General features: G+C 35.3%; 1 protein-coding gene across 3 annotated transcripts in view; it reads right to left on the bottom strand.

Annotated features, from left to right (window-relative positions):
- The window catches only part of TMEM161B (transmembrane protein 161B), a 40,126-nt gene that overhangs the window by 9,068 nt on the left and 12,860 nt on the right, over positions 1 to 18,198 (bottom strand). For 2 of the 3 annotated variants that reach the window (XM_058864943.1, XM_058864944.1), the window contains 8 exons: positions 16,127 to 16,224; positions 14,319 to 14,475; positions 9,050 to 9,201; positions 8,466 to 8,526; positions 6,623 to 6,763; positions 3,652 to 3,765; positions 2,365 to 2,539; positions 282 to 378 (listed from right to left, as the gene is read on the bottom strand). In XM_058864943.1, coding sequence (XP_058720926.1) covers positions 282 to 378; positions 2,365 to 2,539; positions 3,652 to 3,765; positions 6,623 to 6,763; positions 8,466 to 8,526; positions 9,050 to 9,201; positions 14,319 to 14,475; positions 16,127 to 16,224 — 995 coding nt within the window. The remainder of the gene's footprint in view (positions 1 to 281; positions 379 to 2,364; positions 2,540 to 3,651; positions 3,766 to 6,622; positions 6,764 to 8,465; positions 8,527 to 9,049; positions 9,202 to 14,318; positions 14,476 to 16,126; positions 16,225 to 18,198) is intronic. The other variant, XM_058864942.1, reaches the window with a different exon arrangement.

Genomic DNA, 18,198 nt, shown 5'->3' with positions numbered 1-18,198 from the left:
TAAAAAGATAAATACTTCAACAGAAGTAAACAGTTAAACTGGTTGCATTACACAATTTTTTAGAAATAAATCAAAGTAGCATGTAATTGGAAAATATCAAAAGCAGCAACAGAAATAACTACTTAAATGGCACACAACATATGAACATTTTAAAGTACAGGAAACTACAAGGTGTTTTTATATTGCAAGTACCCATGAATTCTAATTCTCTTTAGTCAGGTGAAAATAAAAAAGTTTCTGTGTATAACAGAATAAATGACTGTTGATCAAATTTTGCCTACCTAGTGTTTTCAAGAGCAGAGTTGTGTGAAGAAGCATTACCATTGGTGCAACATACTGAAGTGCAATTACACAGAGATAATAGAATACTCGAGCTACCTGGAAAAATGAAAGAGAGTAAAGTTCATTAATCCTGGTTGATCAAAGCAGACCTTTATGAACATGTCTAGAAAAATAAATTATTAAAAAAACCCAGTACTTATACATTAAAGCTGTTTAAAGAATTTTCTAGTTAACTCCTGACATGTGACATAATGTCTTCAAAAGACCTAATGAAGAAATCCCCATAATGAATTCTAGTTTCAGGACATTTACAAATCTGAGAGAAAGTGCTGAAAGGATACAATTAAAGGCCTCAATTCTGTTAAAACAAAGATCAATTTTGCTTCTGCAAACTGCATGCATTCCATGATTCCATCATTCAATGATTCCTATTTTAATACACCAGAACAGAATTTTTTAAGTTCCCAGTCATTTACAAACTAAATCCTATTTCAAAAATGAAGTAGTAGTCACAGTCCAAAGCCCCATAAAAAGTAAACGAAAGCTTGGTTAATATTACAGTCCTTTTTCAAAAGCGAGATATTTTTAAGATTTCTAACTGGAAAACACTTGTATTTTAAAAACAATGATGAGTTTTCATTAGATCAACAACTGCATTTAAATGGTCTTCATTTCAACCATACACTGTGGTTCATTAAAATCCACTCAGATATATCCCTCCCCCTGCTCTCCATCTGTTCCATTTTTCTCAAGATTGTAACATTATGTATTTTACAGAAGCTGTTGGTCTAAAAGATTAAATTAAATAAAGATGAAAAAAGTGATAAAATCAACAGCAAGCAAGTAGTGAAATAAAACCTGGCATTTAAAAAAGAACAGAATGCAGGGCAGCAAATATGATGAAGGCAGACATGACAGTTTTTGGTATACCTCTCAAGCCTCAAAGGGCTTTTTAATGAGCAAGCACCAGAAAACTCACGTGAGAAAAAAATAGTAGTAAGACACTGACAAAAGAAAAACCATGAGACAAAAATATTGTCAAAACTTGATAGAATATGACAAAATAACAAAAAGTAATGATCACTGTAGAATGACAGGAAAGACTTCACTGGCAGAAGTTCTAGAAAAGGTAAAACAGATACGATGAGTAAAACAAGACAAGATTACATCTAGTTATTACAGCCTTCTCAAAGAGATTATATGAAGACACTGGAGAAATGGATTTAAGAAATGCCACATTGAGAGGACAATACTGTTTTATAGACAGGAATAAATGCTCTAAAATAGTACATTTAGAGCAATTGGCACAGTTCCATCCTAACCAGTTGCTACTACATGCATTTCCTAATTTTTTTTCTGGAGCAAACTCCTAGCTACTTTGTAATAACTACAGCACAGTTCACTTATGACCTTCTAATCCCGCAAGAGGAGTCTTTGTCCTTCGGCATGCTTCAATATTCCTCCTGCAATAGACCCCAACTCAGCAGGATCATTAGACAGCATTATGCAACACTAGAAATTTACTTTTCAGACAACACAGCAGCCATTCTACCTCCATTTCTTCAATGCATGCTTTACTACTTTTCTTTAAAAAAAGAATCCTCAGAAATTTTGCCTTGTCCACAATAAAAGAGGCAATTTTTTAACTAGGCTGGTGAACTTCAAAGTGGCCTGACAGAATTAAACATCTGTCATTTTATTCCAACATGTAACCACCTTATCATAAATTTTCCCTCAATTTAAAAGTCACAGTTGGTAACAGTATTCTACCCATCTATCAAAATTAAATTTTTTCTTTCCCATGTTGTAGTTACAGATCACCACTCATTGGAAGGGATCTTTTTTAACAGCTTCCAAGTATTCAAGGACAAACAATCTGCATAACACATATGATACATCTCTCCATATTTTGGTTCGCAGAATTTCTCCTCTGTAATGATGCTGTTTTTACAGGAGATATAGTCTAGAGAGCTTCATTCAGATTTGAGCTCTGCTGTCACAGAAGACAAACAGTTGGAAAAAAAATCATTTGCAGTCAAAGTACTACAAATATATATATATATGTAGTGCCACCATACTTACCATTTTCTGTAAATCAACCATACTTATTCTACCAGCTTCCTTTTTCATCTGATCCACACTTTTCTGGGCTAAATTCAGATAGGCCTGTAAATGATGACGCATCATAGCCAACCGTAAAATGCACAACATGATTATAATCCACAATCTGACAGTATCAAATGTGTCCTCTGACATTCTGTGGATAGTAAAAAAATGATGTTTTCCAAAGACCATTTACTGCTACAGTTATTTGTTTTTATCAATCATCTTTAAAGTAATCTTGAGGCAAATTGTCAAAAATATTTAATACACAAACTACAGTTATGAAGTTCACATGTAAGTAATGTTTACTTTTCCTTCCCTTTCCTACTACTTCTGAGTAGCCCTACAGCATAGAATTACTATTTATTTGTCTGTAAACAAGACCAGTTCTTAAATGCTTAAATTCTGAGTAATGAAGGCAGGACACTAAAAACCAAGGTTGCTCAGACAATGACAGGTTTTCAGACACACAAAGGACTAGATAGAAAATAGTACTAGATTGTAAATAGGTACTTCAGTTGCCTGAGACACCCAGTAATAGATCAACCATTACTGTAAGATGAACTGAGAAACAAAAGATACACAAAATATGTATATCTGTTGTGTTTTATGTAATAGTTCAACAGTCACAGGATCACTTTAGAAGCTTATCTCACCTCTAGAAAGCAAGAAATGTATCAGCCCATTGTATCTGTTTCAAGTCTATTTGAAATTAGCAAGACTAATTGTGACAATGACAATCCACTATGATGTTTAGAAAGTACTTCAGATACTTCAGATAAAATACTTCAGATTCTTGGAAACTCTTTCCCTTTTTATATTTTAAATATTTTACCTATCAATTCAATACCATTTCATCAGCACATAAATCTTAAGACAATCTTCGTAGCTTAGTTCTCATTCCAATGTATCTTGACTGTTTTTAGTGAAACCACTTCTCTCCTACATCAGTATGATGCAAGATACAACGTTCCAGCAGGTACTAGTGAGGTGGTATTCCACCCCTACAAAAAACAATGAATTACTGCCAAGGAGATGTCAGAAGACAGCAGCTTTTTGGGGACCACCACCTTAACATGCGACATTCTGCAACCAATTCTCATTCTTTTGAATTACTAAAAGCTCTTTAGAATTCAGCTGTACCTTCCACAATACCTCTGACAGCAGATGCTATTAAAGTCTTTCACATTTCTACGACTTTCAAAGAGCTCTAAGCCAATGTTTTGATCTCAGTTCCCCAGAAAGAACTTTTAAAAGAAATCTTACAAAGGAATGCTCTCTTTGCCCAAAGGTGGGCTCATAATGTAGTCCTTAGTGATTGGTTTTACCCACAGCAGAACCATAAATAAAGGTGCCAAGAAGTTTATATGTAGCAATGTTCTGAAAAAAGAAAAAGAAGAGGGAACTTAGTAAACAAAAACAATGACCATACTGTTGAAACTGTAAACAGATTCAAAAGGAGAAATACTAACTTTAAAATAGTTGGAAGATAAATAAGAAAATTACTTCCCAATTTTATAGGTATGACTTATATTTCAACAAAAGAGTAATATTATGTATTGTGAAATCACACTGGATTTTGGCTTTAAAAAGAACAGGAGAAACAGTAGCCAGGTCAGATTTCACAGTTTAATGAAGCATCCTATTTAAAAACCCTGATTTAATAAAACTTGGTACTTGTATTCAATTAAAGACACTCAGACCAAAAAAAATACTGTATGAAACTGAACAACAAAAATAACAGTAGTACTCTTTAGTAATCTTTGAGTACAAATAGAAGAACTTAAAAAGGGGATATAGTTTTTGGAATTCTCCTTGAAATTAATATCCTTCTTTATTTCTAAACTCCTAAATTTTCTTCTCTATTTTTAAACCTATTTTCCCAATAATTTTTCATTACTAAAATGAAATGAGAACAATTGAAGGGACTAGGTTGTTTTTTTAGTGCAGTATTTCCTCACTAACAGAATCAGGTATGTCTCCACCCTCACAACAGTGCTTCTACACTATGATGAGGAAAAATGATGTAATCAGAAATTATTCTAAAGAACACAAGACTGTCCTGATTGCAAACTATCAAACTTCCTGAAACCATTAAAATGCTTGCATGTTACAGAAGCAGTCATCACACACAGTGTTTTGGTTATTTTTGGAACAGGTAGGAAGGTGGAAATACTCTTGATGCAGGCTCTGGAAAAGGAGGGAATGTGTATGAAAATAGTAAAAATTTGTTAAGAAGGCTCCAAATATATGCAGGGAAGGATATTTTTTTCTGCCACAGAAAAAAAAAAAAATCAAACCAGTTTTCAAAACCAAAAGGAACACCAGATGATTTTTATTCTGCTTACCCCAAACCAATGAACTTACTCCCTATACTCATAAAAGAATCATACAAATAATTTTGAACATATTAGTGACGAAGTACTTGATCATTAACCCTTAAATTTTGGGCCTTTCTTTGGTCAATGTTCCCTGCAAAGTTAGGTGCTCCATTCCATTAAGGAATAGATTTTGTGTTGGGCTTTTTTGGGTTGTTCAGTTTTGGTTCTTTTGTTGGGTTTTAAGGGAGATTCGTGTTTTGGATAGCTTAAGGGACATGGGGGCTTTTGATTTGACTAAGGTTTTTTCCTTTGGTTTTTGTTGGTTTTGTGTTTTGTTTAGTTGGTTGACTTTTTCTTTGCAGTTGTTTTGGTTGGGGTTTTTTAAGTAGAGTACATATTTGACTGCAGAAATAGACGCTGTTTTAGCACCCAACTTGAGGAGAGCTTTGTATCAGTGACACATCATACTCATTTACAACCCCCCTTCAGTCCCTTCCAAACAACTGTAGTCAATAAATGATCTATCCATTAACAAAAATGCATCAGCAAGGACAAGTTATGTTCTTCAGGTTTATTAGAACCTATAACTTGAAAAATATTCTTATCATGGCTTTGCCTAATTATATGGATATCTTATCAAGTTTTAATCAATTTAATGTAATTTTCACACTGTTACAGTTGAATAGTCAAAGTGTTGGTGGACTTCCAAAAATAATTCAGTGGCGTTGAACAAAGTTATCTTCAACAACCAGTTCCAGTATCATCTAAAGAAGCTAGACAAGTTTTAATTTTCATAAGCACACTTCAATAGATATTAATTGCCTTTTAGGTCGTGATTAACAGATTTTTGTTTCAAAGAGTTTGTATTTCTGCCTAGGATGTCATGTCCATTGATCAAGGAAAATGTTGGTATACTCACAAAAAAGACACAAGGAATTTTAAAAATATTGAGAACCATAAAAATTAAGAACTAAGTAGTTTATCTATCTGGAAAGAAGAGAATAGGAAGCGACTCAGCCAAAGTCCATGCAGACAGAAATGTAACAGCAGATAAAACTAGCCAGTAGCTGGCTGCTATACATGGAAAATACACTGACTGCAAGTGTACTTGTTTATAAATTTACCGAGACTGATGGATTCACTTCAAACAGATTAATTTTTAAGCTGAGCATTCCTGAAGGGAAAGAAAAAAAATGCAGTTTGAACAAAAATTATTTTCCTTTGGGAAAACATAATGGTTCTCTTAAGAAATTTATCAGACTGAGTACCCACACTGCCCTATGCTGCAGAATCTGTCATTATCACGTCTTGACAAGTCAAGATCTCTGAAAGTCACTTGGAGTTTCAGCCTCTCAACCAGAGAATGCTCAAGAGAAATAGTTAAATTGGACAGAACATTTTACTACCAAATGGAAGGATGGTTGAAAATGAAAATATTCCTTTAAATTGGTATTAACATATGACCTTATTAAACCTTATTAAAAATTCTGGGTCATTTTTGCATTTTATCCTATGTTAGATTTATTAAAGGAATAACACCCAGCTGGAAGCATGGGTGAAAAAAAACAGTCTGTGGTTGTACTTGTACTTCCTGAAGGTTATCTTAACTTCCAGAAAGACGTGATGGGGGAAAGAAAGCCGGACACAGAGACATTCATGGTGGAGCTCTTGCAGGAGGAAAGGAAAGCTCCTTTAATTGGGACTCTTAATTACAAGGCAAAGAATGTAACAGACTGGCAGAGCACAGGTTGAGCAGAAAGTGGCAGGTGGCAAATCTGCTCAAGATATGAAAAGCAGGCAGCAACAGAAGTCTTAAGTTACTACCTTCTTGTTGGAATAATTTGCTTTGTTTATTTTTAGACATAAAAGATTTAAGATTGAGTAGCATATACCTATTTGCATATATTTTCTCTTACTGTGTTATTTTTTCTGTTGCTAAATTCAGAGCATCCAGATGCATTTGAGCCAGTCGCAAGCCAGGGAATGTCAAAAAAGCACCAATAAGTGAACACAGAACAGCCAGGAACAATTTGAAGGTTAGTTTAGACACAGGACCCCTAAAAGAAAAGAAAGGAAATAAGCATTTTCTTGGGGAGGAAGTTGAGGGAGTGGGGAAGTATCAGAGACTATTTTCAACCCAACAGTATCTAACATTTAATAAAAAAGCCAACAGTATTCTATAGGCTTCCTCCAGAATAACAGCATTATTGAAAAATAATAACAATCAGAAATTATAATTTTAGAAAATACTTTCAAAACTAAACCAAGTCACCTATTTATTTCCTAGAAAAACAGAAAACCTAATTTACTGAATGTGAGATGTTAATTTGTTAGTAGAGAGGAAAAAAAAGAATAATTTTATTTTATAATTAACAACAAATTATATGATAGAAATAGCTAAAATAGAATGAATTTCAGGATTGTGTTTCTACGAGGAACAGATGTCTCAAGTTTAACTGCTCAAAGACAAAATGGATACTTTATACTACTATTATCCACTAAAAATCTCTATCAAACTGTTATTACTGCAGCTTTTCACAGATTTATGTGAAATGTACATGGGGTCTTCCAAGTGATTAGTATTGTGTATTAAAAAAACTACGTGAAAAATATCCATGATCAACCAAATCACAGAATTAATTACATAATAAACAAACATAGGATTACACAAAGCAAAAAAAAAAAAAAAAAAAACCCTCAAACAAACAAGAAAACATCAGTTACAGTGAAATGTAACTAACAGATTAAAGAGGAACAAAACTGTATCTAGTGATTCAAATGACTTTCAGATTCTTTCATAATCTGTATCACATAAACTACCAAGAGACATCATCATCAATTCAGCTGCTGCTGAAATAGGCAAAGCACTGCAATAGTTTATAACTCAACAAACACTTAACATGAAAATGAATACAGAAGTTAGTGACCCCAGGAAAGTAGATTAAAGAAAGGCTAAGAAACACATGGGATTCAGTTACCAGTTTCCCATGACTTTATTCATAAATTGCACTAATCTAGTTTGAGGAAACTTCTGTTCCCCAAAAATAAAGATACACCATGGCTTCTGCATGGTACTTGAGACCTACCAAGCAAGAAGTTCAATGTTGTGCTCCTAGTGATGAAATGCTCCCTAAATTTTAGCACACATGTATAAGGTACTGTAACAGAAATCCATTTTCCTATATACAAAGGATGCCTATGACAGTGTCTGTGTATTTATATAAAATCACAAGCTATGGCATGTTCCTTCAACAGTCTATACAAGGCTTGGATGTCCTGCAGCAACCAGGTGTTTTTGTGTGATAGGAACACAGCTAAACCTGAAAACCGGACTGAAAAACACAATTTATTCCTAATGCGAACTTTAACACGAACTCCATCTTGTAGCTTTTGCATACTCATCCTCTTGCATGCCACAGGAATGACAAAAAATACTTATCTATTTAAACAATCCTTGCTGAAATGAAATATTGTGAAAAAAAGTATTTACAGTTTTGAACTTTTGATTTTATCAACTAAATCAAAATGTCAGAAATTATCTCCATATTAAAAACTTTAATGCAAGTTTAGTTACTTGTGGATACTTTCAGATCTTTTTATTAACTTCTTTAAAATGTTGTAGGGATTACAACCATGTACAAAAAGTAAAACATTTGCCAAAGGCTTTCTAAGAAAATCCAAATGGTTCATAAATTCACATAAAAACAGACAAGTTATAAATTCATAAATAAACAGACAAGTGTATTTCCAGAAACTTACTGGGATTCCAAACCTTGTTTTTCAAGAAACTGCATAGCACTTTCTGAGAAATTCGAGAATCCTGCAGAGACACGTATATTTATTTTATTACAGTACAAATGAAGAATCCTTTTTGTGAAATAAAATGCTGGGTTAATAAGTCATCTTTTAAACAATTTTTCATACGTCTAGCAGAGCTCTTTCATGTGCTAATTAGTTGGCCACAATACAATAAAGCTTTTATTAATATCTTAATATCTGTAATATTTCAACATTTCAGAAAGGTGAAAAAAATAGCTTTTTAAATTCTTTTCCAGTAAGGGAGCTACACTTTACTATGAAAATCAAAACAGGCTAAGCCTATAACTGGAAGGCAAATACAATTAACAAAATCAACAAGCTAGGCAAAGATTACACTATTTAAGAGAAAGGCAGGAAAATACGCAGGATATTATTCACAATCTTCATTACAAAGCAAATTTTCTTAGAAGCATATGACTTAAACCATTCATTTTAACACAGATTTTCTCAAAAACACTGGAAATAATTTTTTTTCAGATCATGCAATCACTACAGCTGTTTCAGACACTAAAGAAAGGGGTTACCTGATTCCAATCCAAACTCTAGATAGTTTTCAGTCACAATGAGTATTGCCATTGCTTTCACAAAGAAGAAAAAACCAAAGGTGACACAGACTGATCTTTCACCTCCATCTTCAACTTTGAAATAATGGGTAGTCAATGAAAACAGTACCTTACTATGTAAGAAAAAGGTCAAGGAAAATTAAGCTTGTAAATTAACTTTAACTAAGAATTATAATCTTGTATTTTGGTCATCTACACCAAGGCGGTGTAGATGCACTATGATGTGCATTTATTTCTTTTGAAGGTAATATGTTTTCAGCCAATTTCAGGTTAAATTACAGAACACATTAAAGAATAACAATCACATAGTAGCCAGGAATACTCTGGAGTAGAGTTTTGATCTAGGCTTATCTATAGTATGAAAGAAGACACATGAAAAAAATGAACTTCTATTTCTCTCCTTTCAGATAGAATAATTTTATTTGGGAAAAAAACCTTTAAGATCAAGTCCAACCATCAACTTAACACCAACAAGTTCACCACTAAGCCATTTCCTCAAGCACTCCAAACTATGCACACACTTGAGATTTTCAGCTCAAAGAGAGTTAAGACAATAGCATAGCGAGTCCTATCTAGGAAAGAAAAATTTATCCCATGTTCACCTTGGAAAAACAGTTAGTCTTAAAACCCCCTCTGTTATCTGGTATGATATATCAAATCCTTTTATCTGGTCCCACTGTCACAGAGACAAACATTTAAGGCATCATCTGCTCTATTATCAGGGTGCTTTAAAAATATCTATTAAGTATTCTTTTTTTTCACATTTCTAGACTGGTTCTAAACTGAAACATATTAGGATAAACTTTTTATGATACACTGTCAACTCTTATCACTATGAACTGCAGCTCATTATAATTTAAATGGTAGGCAATATGAGTCCAGATTTAAATAAACTATTTGGAGATAACTCCAAGCATTACGTGATCTGAAAAAAGAGAAAAAGGAAAACCAGGTGTAATCTGTACCACTTTTTTCCCCCCACTATACAGTAACATAGTTATATTTGCCCATTTCTAATATTGAAAGAATATATAGAGTACATGAGAACATTTTTGGGGGTATGTATTCAATAAAACATTTGAACAACTCAAACAGTCTCTCAAGAAATTATGATTATGCAATATTACACTTCAACAGGCAGCACACATTTAACATACACACTGCTGAATTCATGTATATGCAGAGTGATCCTAATATGCACAATGTGTTCTAAGGACAGCATCTAATAATTCTAATCTCATATAGTAATCACCTTCAGACCCCTCTATACAGAAAGAACTGATACATCAAAAGGAAGACTTAACTCATCCCAAAAAGAAGTACATAATAGATCAAACAGACTGTGTTCTGGAAAGCTTTGTCTCTCTATTAACATATGTTTAATCCATGCCTCGCTTTACAGCTAGGGATATTAATCACAAATTGAAAATACCCTGAAGTTATACAAAGGACTTAATAACAGTTTGTGATCAACAGTCCTAACCTATCATCAGATTTATGTCTCCCTAGATACTTCATGACTTCAAGCGTGGATTGTGCCTGAAAGATTTGGAAAATCCAAGGAGGAAAAAGAAAGCATATTAACAATAAATTACAATTATAGTGCAGATTCAGAACTCAATAAATATATTCATGATTATGCAAACTACACATGACTGAAACCTTCTTTTACTTAAATAATCAGCACTGCTTCTATTTCTGGGTTGGAGAAAATTGGAACACTATGGCTTGCTTCATCACTTCCTTCCACTGCAAGACCTAATATTCAGGATCTTCTGAAAGAATAATTTGGGAGTATTTAGTCCTAAATTTATAGATTGCCTATGCCAGCTCCGCTTTCATTAATTTCTTTTGGCCACAAGAGGCATTTTAGAATTGTATCATTTGTATATTGTATATAGTTGCAGGCACTGTAGAATTTACGTTATACCCTTTTACAAAAATAATTTTATTTTTTAAACTGCTGCGATTATGGAATTCTTGAATTTTATAGTTCATATGGTAAAAGTGAAAAAGATCCATCTTCTATTCCTACCAAAACACATTAAAACTGTGAATTCACAGAAGCAGAGAACATTTGGGTTGGACAAGATGCATAGGATCATGCAATTCCGGCTTGCACAGCACAATCCCCAAGAATCATGTCATGTGCCTGTCCACTGTCCAAATGCTTCTTGAAATCTGCCAGGCTTGGTGCTGTGACCACTGCCCTGGGGAGTCTCTTCCTGTGGCCAACTGCCCTCCATGTGAAAAACCTTTTCCTGATATCCAACCTAAACCTCCCTGACCCAACTTGAGGCCATTTACTCAAGTCCTGTCACTGGGCACCACAGTGAGAGATCAATGCCTGCCCCTCCTCTTCACTCCTGAGGAAGTTGTAGGCTGCTATGGGGTCTCCCCTCAGTCTCCTCTTCTGCAGGCTGAACAGACCAAGTGACCTCAGCCACTCCTCATACGGCCTCCCTTCCACACCTTCATCACCCCTGTGGTCTCCTTTAGACACTCTCCAATAGCTGAATGTCTTTCTTAGTGCAGGACAATATCCTCCCTTGCCTGGCTGACCATGCTGGGCCAGTTTGCTGACTGCTGACTCACACTCAACTTTCTGTCAACCAGCTGCCCCAGGTCCTGCTCCATGGCACTACTTTCCAGATTCCTATTCCCTAGTCTGTCCATACAGAGTTGCCCCATCCCAGGTGCAGAATCCAGCACTTTCCCTTGTTGAACTTGGTATGGTTGTTCATTGCCCAGACCTCTAATCTGTCGAGGTGGCTCTGCAGGGCCATACTGCCTCCAAGGGATATAGCAGCTCCTCCCAGATTTCTATCATCTGCAAACTTGCTTTGTATGCTTACAACTTTTCACATCTTCATACACAGGATGAAACAGAAGAAATACTTATTAGCAAAACACAAAATTGTTCTATATTTAACTTTGACATATCATGTTGACTGCTTTCTGTCAAAAATATGTAGGCAACCAAATTTTTCTGAATCTTCCTTTATCACAGAATCATTTCTAGTCTTGACATTGAATTAGCAATTACTTGAGTAAGTTTTAAGTACTCTCTGCATCCCAAAAGCCTGATGTCACAACACATGAATGAACCTCTTTCTGAAATCTCATCTGACTAGGTTCCAGTGACCACAAGAATTGTTACCAATACGTATGTGTTATACCTCCTTCAACGAAAAAGCTGTAATGCCTGGAATAAGTTACGTTACTGTATTTATGGAGATGTTAAGGCTAATACAAATTTAAGACTGTGCTTCCTGGTACTGCATCCTTCTACACTGCCACTAACTCCTCATACAAGTACTAAGCACAGACTCTAAAAGCTACTTGCACATTCACATTGAGACAAAAATCTTGTACTGACAGGCAACTTAAATATTTTTTAAAGTTTTGCCCTCAATTGATGACCAAAGGAAAGCAATGATAGGACAGAATACAAAACCACAGTAAGAAACTGTTACTATGGTGAATTCTCCTGTAACACATAATTCACAACACTGTTTCACTTAGAATTACAATTACTATAGTATTATTTAAATTGACTATTCCTGAGATACAAGAGATGAAGCAAACAGGACATTGTCACCAATACATCTAAGAGTACATTGTAGCTTTAGTATTAGAAGCTTGTTTTTCCACTAGTTCTATTAAACTCCCCCTCATCCTCAAAATCAGAGGTGTTGGCTATCACTTCTGATCTCTGTAGCTACCTCTTCCTCCTTCCTTCTGTGAAGATTAAACTAAAATTCCCAACTTCACACCAAAAAATAAAACAAAGGATGTGCAGTAACAACTATGTGCTACCTATACTACAGCTGTAATACAATTAAAAGTTACACAGGAGATGGACACAGATTCTCTTCTCATAGCAGACTAGAAAAACCACCTTTTGGACCATGGTACATCAAACGGGAAATACCTAATCTGGAAGCATGCTACTGACATTCTTTTTTCTAGATGTGGGTTGACTTTCTCTTCTAGCAAGTTTTTAGACATTACAAGCAAAAATTCTGGAAAATTCTATCATTTATACTTCAGTCTACTTAGAAAAAAGTTCCTGTCCATACTATACAGGCAGCACACATTTTGGTAATTATGAAGGACACACAAGCACGAAGCATATTCAGAGCTCATAGCCAAATGTAACCAAACATTAGAGTTCAAGGTTTTACACAACACCACCAACTACTGCTAATATTACCAACCAACTGAATGAACCACAAGACATTAAGAATCTCTAAAGAAGAACTAGCATTTATACAGGGCAAACAATTTTGAATATTCAAGAGGTTTATCAACTCTAACTTAGTGCTCTTTGTGTTCTCAGCTGCTGAAGGAGCAGAGGACCTGTGGCAAATCACTTTCCAGTTCACCTTTCTATAATCTGCACTCTTACAAGCCCTTACTCAATTCCAATGCTTTATCCCAAATCATATCTTTAAACTGCAACTTTCCTCCCTAAGGTGTGTGTCTGGATTCATATGTGGAATGCAGTTAACTACCATGCAAGCATCTATGTCTGATATTGCCTTCTCCAGTAAAAAAAAAAAATAAAAATTAACTGCTTTCTCCATAACAAAACAAACATTTTATGGTTTGATAATGCCTGTTTCCTAATTACTCCACTCCTGTTTCCCTCAGTTTGAGAGGTGAGTTTAGCTTTTCACAGAGCCCAGTTCCTACAACTGTCTACATACTTTATTTTCTGTAAGAATGCTTTTAATGTATTTTAAAATTATGAATTCATGCATGTATTTTTGTAATAAACTAGTATACACATCACTGTACTATTTTGATCAGGAAATACAAGATTAAATATACTGAAAACAAAATGCACTAGAAGTGCACACAATTTCCAAACTTCTTCAAAAGCAGTACTTTCTATACATGTAACTATTTCTGATTGCCTAACTGAGAAAATTCAAGTTAGAACCACTACATACTACAGGTGAGCACTAACTATATTTGCATATGTGTATTTTTCTCCTAAATGGTCTGGTATTAATGTTATCAAGCCAATGATACCAGCATTTACAAAGAGCATGTACAGCATATACATTATTAAACAATGGCATTAGCTTATGGGATTCTTTTTCCAAATGCTAAATACTTTTGTATCCCACCCATCAATGGCACAGAATTTTATACAAATTGCAGAATGACATAAACTATTTGGAACAGGTAGAGGGGGAATCAACAAAACAGAAAAGGATACACCGCAAAAGCCAAAACAAGCAGACACCACACGATGCTGATATTCATTTCTTGAGAGGGCTTCATAATGCTGTAATAGGCTTCTGTCACCACATACACAACTGTAGCTGCAACAGTGAAATCCACCAACCACTGATATTCCGGAAAGTAATGCAATGCTGAAAAATATAAGTTTGTGAAAGTTAAAGGTGTGTTTTAAGGCAGTTACTGATGTATGTAGAATGGAGTAGCAATTAAAAGAGGTTTTTAATTGTGTATTAAGTATGTTAAAGTGAAATTTAGGTAGACTCAGATCAACCAAGTGAAATGCAACAACAGTGAAAAAGTTACTGAACAATGTGAACTTCATTCTATACTTCTGTCATCCAATACTTGATTACTACTGAAATTTATAAGGCTATGAGGTTTTACTACTTTATCACCTCAGCTTTTATACATTAACATCCTCAGTCAAAAAAGCTTAATTCAGATTTCACAACAAAGAGATTAAACAGTTTCCAGTAGAGCCTGGCTGCAATTCCAGGTAAGAGGATTTGTTTTGACCCTTTGTTAAAGATTAAAATCTCACTGTCTGTCAATTATATTACAAATAAACTGTTCTTTTAATTTACAAACCTCACCATCTAAGATACTGATGGTTTGCTCATCAAGATTTTGTTAATACATCCTAGTAACTGTTGTGTAAACTTCACTGTAAAAATTCCAGGGATCATACTGTGTTGCATACAGGCTGTATGTTTTGGACAGAGCTCCCATAGGTGTTTGAAACTGCAAAGAACCATTTGTGACAATACAAATTGTCCACTCTGAACACCTTCCCTACATTTACAATTTGAAAACAGAAAAACGTTACCCAACGTTGACTTGCCTACAAGCTACCTGTTGGCAAAGATATGAAATTGGGCAAACAGGTATTTCCAAGTCCTGTACTTTGAAATAACAATCTGGTTAGATTTACAAACAAATTGTATATATAACTTTTCAAACACAGTCCAACCCTATCCTCTATCACTAATGTTGAGAACTGACTACTATAATTTCAGGAAAGTAACAACAATTGAAACTTGTGAATGCTTTGTTTATTTACTTCAGAAACTTCATTTCTATTACACAAATGATGTCTCCTATAATTTAAGCTGAGTAGCCTCCTGCACAGGAATACGCATCCTTTCTTTCTATATTTATCCACAGAACACATAAATACAAAAACATAGGTAGGAAAAAATACATATCACATACATACTCGTATATAAACCTTCTGTAACAGAACGACTGTGATTTAATAATCAAAAATTAGTATCTAAAAAAGCAGTACCTTCCAAAACACTTAATACTGCATATTTCTGAAATGTCACTTGCTGTTTTAAAGCATTTTACCTGAATGCTTGAGATGTATGGCTGAAAGGGTTTAGGTTCCAATGCTACAGCACATTTCCTATTTTAGATGAGCAGAAAGTATGACTTGACATCTGCCAATTGTTATTTTCTTGCACAAAGCTAGAAACTCTATTTTGAATAGACTGTGATGTGATTCTTTCAGTGTTGTCTCATATTGCTATGGACACCAGATACAACAGCTGTGCTTTATGCTGGATTTCGTTGACTCATCCCTTTCCACAACACTGCCATGAAAAGTCACTCATGGAGACTTAAGCCCTACTACCTGCTTTCTCATTTATGACCAGTTTTGCTTCTATTCAGTCACTATCTACAAAAAAAGAGATATTTCAGCATTAATTACAAATAAACACTTGATAGAAAGAATCAGCATATATTGGAAATAATATATTATTGTTTGCATACTCTTACCAATAGTGTCCCTTTCTGTTACAGATTTTGTTTCCAGATGAAGATCAATATCTTTTGGAATGGTTAAGGGTTTGTTTTCAATGTGACCATTGTATTTTCTGTAAAATAAATAAATAGATAGTACAAGCATGGGTATGAAAAAATAGATTTTTTCAATATATAATGACATTTCAAATTTTAGAAAAATGCAGAATGCTTTTTTTTTTCCCAAATACAAATATTTTTATGTCTCCAGCTAAAACTAGTACTTCAAATTCAAATCTTGGAAAACAACTAGGTAGGTCAATACCTCCTAGCTATAACTTCACTCTGACATCCTACTGTGGTATGAATTTAAATGGCTTCCAGTTGCTTCAGTCTGAGTATGTATTGGGTCAAGATCCAGTGGGCAGTATTTATTTTGGCCCACTGGTTTTCTTTACTCAGAGCTACAGGGTGTTCCCAAGGTCAAAAAAAACCCAAAACTTGCATTAGTCCTTCTTGTCACAACAAGCAGGTATATGACATCAGCGGGACTAACCTAGATCCTTGAAAGGTCCAACCTACTAGCCACCAAGCGAAGGCAATTTAATGTATCTTTCTAATCTAAAAAGGTGTGTATTTAGAACAAAAGGCACTTTTCATCGGGAGCTCTCAAACTATAGGAATATGATCTTCACTTCCCTGAAATTAAGTCACACTAGACGACTTCAAATCCAAACCAACTACGCAGGAACAATTCCCACTTAACTATGGTTCTTCCCAAACAAGAGTCACTTCTTTGAAGGACACAGAGGTATGTTTATTAATTAAAAAATAATTTATTATTCATTCAGCTGTTAAACAAGCAAAGCAGAAAAAACGTCGTTTAAGCCTCCACATTACAGCTTTAGCTTCTTTGATGTTTTATTTTCCCCTATGACTAACATTCACCCTGGTACAATCACCTACTACTACTATTGGAAAAGACTGGCAAGGCTGAGGAAAGGCAGTAAGAACAATTATTGTTTGGCAGTGCAATTGTGTTTTTCAGTTTAATGCTCTTACAGGTGGATTTAAACTTAAAATTACATAATTAAAGTTATTTCACATATGAATAAATATCACTAATTAAATGGGTAATTATAAATTATGATCTTATTCATCATTACTTTGCCTCATTTTTGTCACAGAACACTGCTAAGAAAAGATTCTTAACTTTAAGGGATGTAGCAAAAAAAAAAATAAAAGAATACTACTTTACAGGGAACAATTTAACCCAGAGAATGGCAGTGAACGATGCTGCATCCAGCTGGCAGCTGGTCACTGATAAAGTTCCACAAGGCTCAGTATTGGGCTCTGTCCTGTTGAAGTTCTTTGCAGATCATCTGGACAAGGGCATGGAGGGCACCCTCAGTAAATTTCCAAACACTAAGTTGGATGTGAGTGTTGATCTCCTGAATGGCAGGAAGGCTCCGCAGAGGGATCTGGACAGGCTGGATCAATGGGCTGACACCAATGGCATGAGGTTCAACAAGACCAAGTGCTGGGTACTATGCTTGAGTCACAATAACCCCATGCAGTGCTACAGAATGGGACAGAGTCACTTGAAAACAGCGCAGTAGAAGAGGATCTGGGGCTGCTGGTTAACAGTGGCTGAACATGAGCCAGAGTGGGCCTAGGGGGCCAAGAAGACAAGGACATTGGGGCTTGTGTCAGACAGTGGGGGCAGCAGGACCAGGGCGGTGACCATATGCTGTACTCAGCACTGCTGAGGTCACATCTCTAATCCTGTGTTCAGTTTTTGGGCCTCTCACAAACAGAAAGACATTGAGGTGCTGGAGAAAGCCCAGAGGAGGGCCATGGAACTGGGGAAGGGCCTGGAGTACAACTTTGACGAGGAGAGGATGAAGGAGCTGGGGGGGGGGGCTCAGCCTGGAGAAAAGGAGGCTCACAGGGGACCCTCTTGTTCTCTGCAACTGCCTGAGGGAAGGCTGTAGCCAAGCTGGGGAGAGTCTCTTCTCAAGGTTAACTAGAGGCTGGATAAGGGGATCTAGCTTCAAGCTGTGCCAGGGGAGATTCAGAACGGATCTCAAGAGGAATTTTGTCATGGA

Source organism: Poecile atricapillus, chromosome Z (assembly GCF_030490865.1).
Source record: "Poecile atricapillus isolate bPoeAtr1 chromosome Z, bPoeAtr1.hap1, whole genome shotgun sequence".
NCBI classification, from domain to species: Eukaryota; Metazoa; Chordata; class Aves; order Passeriformes; family Paridae; genus Poecile; species Poecile atricapillus.
The sequence above is the reverse complement of the archived record's forward strand: the minus strand, read 5'-3'. Positions and strand labels throughout refer to the sequence as shown.